This window comes from Oreochromis niloticus, linkage group LG3 (assembly GCF_001858045.2).
Source record: "Oreochromis niloticus isolate F11D_XX linkage group LG3, O_niloticus_UMD_NMBU, whole genome shotgun sequence".
Taxonomy (NCBI): Eukaryota; Metazoa; Chordata; class Actinopteri; order Cichliformes; family Cichlidae; genus Oreochromis; species Oreochromis niloticus.
The window spans coordinates 38,389,714-38,398,498 of record NC_031967.2 but is presented as its reverse complement, the minus strand read 5'-3'; the positions used below and the strand labels follow the sequence as shown (position 1 = coordinate 38,398,498).

The window sequence follows — 8,785 nt, the reverse complement described above, 5'->3', positions numbered from 1 at the left end:
GGTCTCAAACAGTAAGTAGTTAATTTGCTTATTGTTCTTGGTGTAGCATTTGTGGCAGCAGGATGAGTCAAAATGACCTGCAGCTCAGTCTGTTCAGTCTGGTTTTTGATGTTATTCTTTTATTTTCCACAGAAATGTCCCCAGTTACCTCTGCTCCTTCATAACAGAAGGGTTCTGTTATATATGTATATATATATATATACATAACCAACAAATAAAATAACCACAGAACAAGGATGCCATAACGCTAAGCTAAGCTAAAAAAAAAAAAAAGAAAAAAAAAAAAGACCATGACTCAAACTCAGATTTCAGTCTTGTGATGGATTGATAGACCTCTGACCTCTGTCAAAAAAAAAGTGTTTTCTGTAAAGTTAACAGTTCCCTTAAAGAGATATGATCAGCAGTATGTGAGGATGGTTATAGATCTGTGTTCCTCTTTGTACTGACACAGCACTTGGGAAGACAACTAGATCATTTTTTCCCATGACATGAATGTTATGTTACATCAAACACACGTGTTTAGCGATATTTATTTATTATTTTTTTTGTCTTTATGACAACAAATATCCTGCACATTGTCACAAACCAGGCTGCACGACCATGACAAAAAGGATGTCATGGCTGTGAAGCTGTGTGTGTGTGTAGTCAGTACACTCAGTGGTGTAAACGAGTGCATATGTGAAAAAATGTTGTACACAGTGTTGTTTGGTGCAGACAACCATATCAAGTGACACCTGCCACACAAACAGGCCCAGAAGAAAGCAGGACGTGTTTGTGAGAACAGGTACCTGTTTGATAAAGATCCAGCAGCAAAAGAGCTTCACCTAGAAACAAGTGCTCCCTTCCTCTGACCTTTTATCACGGTTGATCCTCCCACGATTGTTACTGTTTTTTCCAAAGAATTTCCACTCTGTGGCAAAGTCAGCAGAATTGCACATTTACAGAAAGTTACATGATCTAGATTGTTCTCTCCTTTGGTGGGACATTTGACATGCTAATTACATATAATTATATAGTGTAGTATTAAGTGGACACGACCCTGAATAATAAAGGCTCTTACAGCGTGTCACTCTCTTAGAAGTAAGTTTGCAGGAGACTCTCACTCACACTTGTCTGCATAAGTTGATAACAGGGAACCATCTGCTAGTGGAATCCTACTAGAAGCGAGTAGGGCAAGGTCGCAGCCTCGCTGGAGATGAGAAAAGATGTGATGCAGCTAATAGACAATAACCTCTGAGTACACTATGCAACGTGACTACTGAATGCTTGTGTAACACTGTTGTTAGGACTAGAGTGAGCCAGCCTGTAATAAAACTGTTAGGCGCCCATTACCATTTTGAGATCCGCGGCAGAGTTACATGCAGGATGCATCTTCCTTCTAGAAGTATTGTGTAAGAGAATAACAGTGTGAAATGGTCTACTGAGCAGTGTGTTTTCTTCCATCAGATGCCTATAAGGAATCAAAATAACTAGGGGAAGTGTTGATGTTTAACACTGGATAAAGGACTTTCTCACAAACCGGCCCCAGACTCTAAGGTCGTGTCCAAATTCATGGCCTGCATCCTCCTGAGGCCGCATTTGTAGACCGATTACGTCACAGCGACGCGCCGAAGGCTGTCCAAATTCGTAGACTCCTCCGAATGCAGCCGACAAATGCGTCCTCCTTTTCCCCGAATTTGAAGGATGGGTCGGGTGTGTCCTTCGTGGCCCACCATATCCCAGAATTCATAGCGCGGCCCAGCCAAACTCCAGTTTCCAACAATGGCGGCCGCTACTAAGTTTTAAAATTACTTTTATTAATCTTTCTGGGTCACAAAATAAACTTTTAACATATTTTCAGGCGAGAATGTAGCTGTGTAAACTTCAAATATCTGCTTGGTTTATCAAGACATCGCATATTTGCAAAAGTGCTTCGACGTTTTCGGAGACGTCTGTTACCCACCAGCTCGATAGCTAACCAAGAGCTCGAGGGTCACTGAAGCCGCCGAGAACGGCACAACTCCCGGCACATCATTTTCAGATCACCGCGGACTTTCGCTACTCAGGTTAAACGTAATATATAAGTCACTTAGACAACCTAAAAAGGATATTGTTTGGCTTTTTTCAGTGTTTTGTTTGTTCGTGAGTAAATCGGTTTGGCTGAGATTAAAGATATTAGATTAGATTAGATAAAACTTTATTAATCCCCCGGGTGGTTTTCACACAGCTGAATAAACGTCAAACAGAAAACTGATTAAACAGAAGCGTGAGATGGTCGAGAATTTACGCCAGTGTCCTGTTATATTTTACATAGCATGGAGCAGACGGCTGAGTTTATTAAACTCCACCGAGACAGCGGTGACGTTAATCAGAAGGCTAGACCGTCCAATTTCACAGCCGTTTACTTCCGGCCTACCCGACCTTCTGAGGACCCGGCCCACGTAGACCGCGAAGGCCGGGTCCTCAGGAGGATGCAGCCCATGAATTTGGACACGACCTAAGACTCGGCCCTCATCTCTCGTCCACTCGCACACTGACCGGCTCCCCACAGGGCTCTGTGCTGAGCCTCCTCCTGTATTCTCTCTACACCTACGACTGCAGTCTGACCCACAACAACATTCTCATCATAAAATTTGCTGATGACACCACGGTAGTCGGACTCATCTCAAAGGGAGACGAGGCAGCCGACAGAGAGGAAGTCCTGAAGTTGGCAGCATGGTGTTCAGAAAACAACCTGGCACTGAACACTAAGAAAACCAAAGAGCTCATTGTTGACTTCAGGAGACACAGCACTGACTTGGCCCCCCTCTACATCAACAGGGAGTGTGTGGAGAGGGTCCACACCTTCCGGTTCCTTGGTGTCCTCATCTCTGCTGACATCTCCTGGACAGACAACATCTCAGCAGTCGTCAAGAAGGCCCAACAGCGGCTGCACTTCCTGAGAGTCCTCAGGAAGTACAAGCTGAACTCCAACCTGCTGCTGACCTTCTACCGCTCGTCCATTGAGAGCCTGCTAACCTACTGCATCACGGTATGGTACGGCAGGTCCACTAAGGCGGATGGAGTGAGGCTTCAGAGTGTGGTCAAGACAGCACAAAAGATCATCGGCTGCCCTCTCCCCTCCCTGTTGGACATTTATTCCTACCGCTGCCTCAGCAGAGCAGCAAACATTACCAAGGACAGCTCCCACTCTGGTTTCAACATGTTCAGCCTGCTTCCCTCAGGGAAGCGCTACAGGTGCATCAACACAAAAACCCACAAACTCAAAACCATTTTTTTCCCAAAGGGCATAACTACCCTGTACTCACACATGCACTGATAACGCAGATATTGCGATAAGCAACACAACATCTGAGTCTGCATGCACATGAATCTTTAGTTTCCTCCCCACCATCTTCACCAATTGAGCTGTACTCAAGCAGTAATAAAAAATACATCAAATGTTCATATTTTAGATCAACATTCATTCATGAAAATTTATTTGCATTATTTTCAAATGTACAAATTCCAGATTCAGTCAATCATCTGTCAGCAGCTGATCAGTGGATCCTGAACACTTTGAGGCAGATTAGTGATTGTCTCTAATATACAGAGCTTCATCTACACTCAGATTGTTGCACAGCGTTGGTGTTGTTGAGTCAGTGAGCTTATGTAATTATACTGTAATAACTCAATAATTCTAATTTGTGTGGTTCAAAACTCACAGAATAAGTTGAGTTTACAAACAGTTGCTAATCCTGAAATTTAAAATATAGAAACACTCATAGAAAATCAAACTCTGGATGTTTCTAATCAACAGCCTGTCCTCAGATCATACAACTGCTGTGGGGTCTGATGAGGTCGCTTAGCGTTTGGCCCCCCGGGACAGTCTATATGTGTACGTGCAAAACCCAACAACAGCAATCACAAGACAAAGTGAGAGAGCAAATCCCACTCCAAAAACCATCCATCCATCCCCTGGGCGAGCTTTTGGTGGACCTGCAGGTGAGAAACAGGTGTGAGGTGTCAGCTGTCAGGTAGGTGATGAGTGAAGAACAGAACAGAATCCATTTCCTCTTCAAACTGCTGTCAGACATTATCTACTGCACTCTGATCACATCACTCAGACCAGCTGCTTTCTACAAAGTCTCATCAACAACATCTTTAGAAACAAACATCAACAACCAGGAAGCAGCTTCACCTCTGATCACACACACACTCAACTCTACTCACTCACCTGGAGGATCAACACTCAGGTAGATGATGCTGATGAGGTCACTCCTGCTTGCTCGGCTAATGGTGACTTTACAGATGTATGTGTCAGCATCATTACTCGTCACATCCTTCAGAATCAAAGACACGTCTCCATCCTTCATCTGTCTGTCCCGCAGATCCACCCGGTTCTTAAAAGATGGATGCTGGTTGTCTGGACGAAAGTGTCCATCTTCATAACGATACACAGAGTCAAAATCCAGGTCAGCTCTGGTCCAACCTATGTATTTGACATTGCTGTCTGGAGCTCGACATGGCAGAATGATGTCCTGTCCAGACTCAGCTGTGATGACATTGAAGACTGAAAGAGGAAACAACACAGAGCAGAGAGGTTAAAGGTCAAAGTACAACTGTTCACTTCTACAGCAGCCAATCAGAGAGATGAGTGGGGCAGAGGGGGAAAACGCTGCTTTATTTCAAAATTTAAAGAGATATTACAACTGTCAAACAACAATGGAGTCCTGCCATAAAAGTTATTCCTTCAGTTAAAGTACAGTAAAGTATCACAGATTTGACTGACAGATTCAAAACTGTGAAGTCAGACCTGGTTTCTCGTTGTAGAGTCACAGGATATGTTAATAACATGCAGTTCTGTGGTTTTCATTAATTATACTGTCACTGGTCCAATCAGAAACCAGCACACATAAACAGAGGGAGTATTAAGTGGACCAAAATAAAATCAAACCAACAAATGTGTCACAGTATAGGGATTTATAACAAGATTTTTTCAACCTTAAATATGTTTATTCCCTTAATGTTCAGTGTGATCTGGTCATTTTAACCCTTACACGCTGTTCATATTTAATGGTTTCACATAAAAGTCAATTATTCCCTTTATAATAGGTTTTACAACTCATTATGAACTATAGAACAATGTAGAATGTGTAATTAGCCTATGTGCTGTTAATAAATTGATGATTAATGATTAATTCAGATTTCAGGGAGAAGAGATGGCGGTTAGGTTACCAAACATGAAGAGTCAGACAAACAGCAAAGTGGAGCAGCGCCACACAGTCGCAGCAGCCATGTCTGTGTTCTTAGCTCCTGATCCCACACTCAGGCTGGTATAACACTCATTTAAGACACGCTGTTAAAATGCCCATACCCGACTTTTGCTGATTTGATCATATCTAAGGTTTACGTAAAACTATAAGTAACGGAATGATGTCGCTGCATTTTAGTGATGTTTGAAAGCTCAGACAGAAGTTTGTTTTGCTTTTTTGTTTTATTTTCTGTTTTGTGTTTTAATCACTCAGACCAGCTGCTTTCTACAACGTTTCATCAACAGCATCTTTAGAAACAAACATCAACAACCAGGAAGCAGCTTCACCTCTGATCACACACACACTCAACTCTACTCACTCACCTGGAGGAACAGAAACATGAAGGTCAATGATATTTCTGGTGGAATTACCCCCCAATGATCTCATGACATTACACTTATATGTTCCAATGTCATTAATCTTCACATCCCTTATAATCAAAGACAGATTTCCATCCTTCATCTGTCTGTCCGACAGATGCGCCCGGTTCTCAAAAGATGGATGCAGACTGTCTGGAAAAACTTCACCACGGCGGTGTTTGAGTACACAGTCAACTCCCAGGTCAGCTCTTTCCCACTTTACAAATTGGATGTCGCCTACAGCTTGACATGGCAGGACGATGTTCTGTCCAACTTTAACTTCCATCCTCTCCAGATCTCAAAGGGCAAAAAACACAAAGCAGTGAGGTTAAAGATCAAGGTACAACTGTTCACTTCTACAGCAGCCAATCAGAATTATTTCAAAATTTAACGCGTGATCCAGGCCGATCCTCCTCACTCCTCTCCACCTCAGAGATAACTGTTTTGTAGCGGTTAAATCTCACCTGCAGAGAAGATCATGGAGAGTCCGATAAAAAGCAAAGTGGAGCAGCGCCACGCAGTCACAGCAGCCATGTTCGTGTTCTTAACTCCTGAGCCCACACTCAGACTGGTACATCACTCATTTAAGACGCTGTTAAAACGCCTACACCCGACTTTTATCGCTGATTTGATAAAATCCGAAGTTTACGTAAGTAACGGACTGATGTCATGTTTTAGTGACGTTTGACAGCTGGGACAGAAAAAAGGGAAGTAGACACACCCGATCAGTGGTGGTTTTTCATATGGGTGATATGAGCCATTGCCCAAGCAGCGGCATCGTGATGGAGGCGGCATGTGGGCATAAAAAAAAAAAAAAAGTTGCTCGCACCCATGCTGCCCCGACATCATGCCAGCGCATTTTTGTGCTTGCATGGGCACCCATCGTTTTTTTTTTTATTTCCCTTTTGCTGGGAGTAAGGGCGCCCTTCGCTTGCGAGGTGCGCCTGCTGCATGCCACAAAGGGAGGAGAGAGCGGGACGTCGGGGGATTCTCTTGCTGGCTGGAGCGGCATCTAATTGCCAGCTCGAAAAATAAAACAACATAAAAACAAACCAACAAACACGAAAACACCAGACATTATGATACAGACTAAAAAATTGAACCGATGTTTTTTTCTAAATTCTATCGCACACATACGTGAAAAGTGAGCGCGAGGGCCCTTGGTGCGCCTGCTTGTAATTGCTGTCGCTGCTGAGCTGAAGTCTCACACACAACCTGTCGAAAGGAGAGGGGGCGGGCTGCTTCCAGTACATTTCATTCATAATATTGTCAATCCAAGCCCATTATGTACCTATTAATGATTTTTTACTGGATTGTGCGAAATCCCAGACAAAAACTCCTATACAAAGCGAATCTGTGACCTAAGGTGTAGGTCTATTACACTGTAAAATGTAATATTGTGTTTAATTAAAAATATTAAATAGGCTGAACTCAATTTTTATCAATTTGTTATTAGAACTCAATTTAAATAAGTTACCAGTACTTTTTATGCAAAAACGCTGATAAACTCCATTTATTTGAGTTGTCTTAACTTAGAAAAACTAAGTAAGCTGGAAGTTTTGCTTCTCAGTGCGGAAGGATGAAAGATGTGTTTTGAAAATGCCACGTGACTACCGTCCTCCTCCCTCTCGGATCAGTCCGCATGTTCACGGTGCATTTTTTATGGAATATGTTGAGCAAACCTGGAGAAGCGTCAGCTCAAGATATTATTGTTGTCATTGCTGTGGATCTTTACCTGATACACTGACTTGGTGAGTAAATGTTTACTCTTATTCAAACTGATTTTGTGGCTTCTCTTAGTTTAGCACCAGGTTTAAAATCTTGCTAGCTAGTTAGTGTTAGCCTAGCGTTGCTGCTGCCGCTGGGCTCGTCTTACTTAAAAATTAACACCACAGCCTTAAAAACCTTACATAAAACTATGTGGTGAAATTTTCTGTTGATTGTTTGAAATAAATAAGTGAGATAAGAGCCCAGACAAAATTCTTCGGGAGGTGCAGCCGTTAGGGGTGGGGTAGGTGTGGGATGTGGGGGGTGGATAACAGAGCTCTCCGAAAACGTGGAAGCACTTTTGCAAATATGTGATATTTTGATAAATTAAGTAGATATTTGAGCATTACATAGCTACATTGTCGCCTGAAAATATCTTAAAAGGTTATTTTGTGACCCAGAAAGGGTAGTCTGGGAAAAGGAGGATCGCATCGGCCACGGTTGTCGGAGCCTGTGCGTACTTGTAAGCGCGGCAATGGCGGAGGAGCGCTGCTGAAAAACTTATTACTTTTTCTGGGTCACAAAAGAAACTTTTAAGATATTTTCAGGCGACAATGTAGCTATGTAATGCTCAAATATCTGCTCGATTTATCAAGACATCACATATTTGCAAAAATGCTCCGACGTTTTCGGAGACGTCTATTTTTTTTTTTTCATGCTTTGTGGCAGCTTTACAACATCTGTGGCATCTATTAATGTCAAATCTAGCCTTTATTTAACAACATAAGCAAACTCTATGTTACAATGATTGCACAGCCATTAAGGATCAAATCAGTTTCTGAAAAATGTTCTGTTTTTTCTCCCTCTGCTTGCTTCTTACTGTCTTTGAGGCTCGGGACCACTCCTGCTGTTGGACAGAAAGACATTTTGGTTTTCCAATATATTAGCAACTGTCAGTGACATTTATATTAATCAGGCTGAACTTTAATCATACTTTAGATCAGCCTGTTTTACTTGTTGTTTTATTTGTGGTTTGGTTTGGGGAAGTTGTTTCTTTACTGATCTTTTCCTGTCTTCTGTTATTAGACTTGAGATATGACTGCACTATGCTGTTGCTGGTGACCACAGTTAATTCTACAAGACATGCTGTGTAAGTGAACAAACAACAACAGTTTGGTCTGCATTTCTTGAAAGATCACATCCCCCAAACTTAGTTTAGAGGGTCTACACTGTATATAGTGAAGTCTGCAAGTTTTCTAACAGCAAAATCTGTTTTGTGCCCAAAATCATTTTGCACATCATTAGAATGAAAGTTATTGGTAAATGGCCTGTATTTATATAGCGCTTTTCTGGTCCCTAAGGGCCCCAAAGCGCTTTACATATCCAGTCATTCACCCATTCATACACACATTCACACACTGGTGATGGCAAGCTACGTTGTAGCCA

The 8,785-nt window shown here is 42.3% G+C and overlaps 1 protein-coding gene across 1 annotated transcript; it reads right to left on the bottom strand.

The window, feature by feature from the left end:
- Positions 1-3,428: 3,428 nt before the first annotated feature.
- Positions 3,429-6,437, bottom strand: LOC102083110 (leucine-rich repeats and immunoglobulin-like domains protein 3). The gene is made up of 4 exons (XM_005464972.4): positions 6,097-6,437; positions 5,597-5,929; positions 4,196-4,531; positions 3,429-3,957 (listed from the first exon to the last, which is right to left on the bottom strand). The coding sequence occupies exons 1-4, from the start codon at positions 6,164-6,166 to the stop codon at positions 3,824-3,826; spliced, it is 873 nt and encodes a 290-aa protein (XP_005465029.2). The 5' UTR covers positions 6,167-6,437; the 3' UTR covers positions 3,429-3,823.
- Between the last annotated feature and the right edge of the window lie 2,348 nt (positions 6,438-8,785).

Excerpts from the sequence above, each read along its gene's own strand:
- LOC102083110 (XM_005464972.4), bottom strand. The coding sequence starts at position 6,166 with ATGGCTGCTGTGACTGCGTGGCGCTGCTCCACTTTGCTTTTTATCGGA. Across the intron at positions 4,532-5,596 it reads TCATGTTTCTGTTCCTCCAG|TCTTCAATGTCATCACAGCT; the intron begins GTGAGTGAGTAG and ends TTCCTCTTTCAG. Across the intron at positions 3,958-4,195 it reads CCTGAGTGTTGATCCTCCAG|GTCCACCAAAAGCTCGCCCA; the intron begins GTGAGTGAGTAG and ends TCTCACCTGCAG.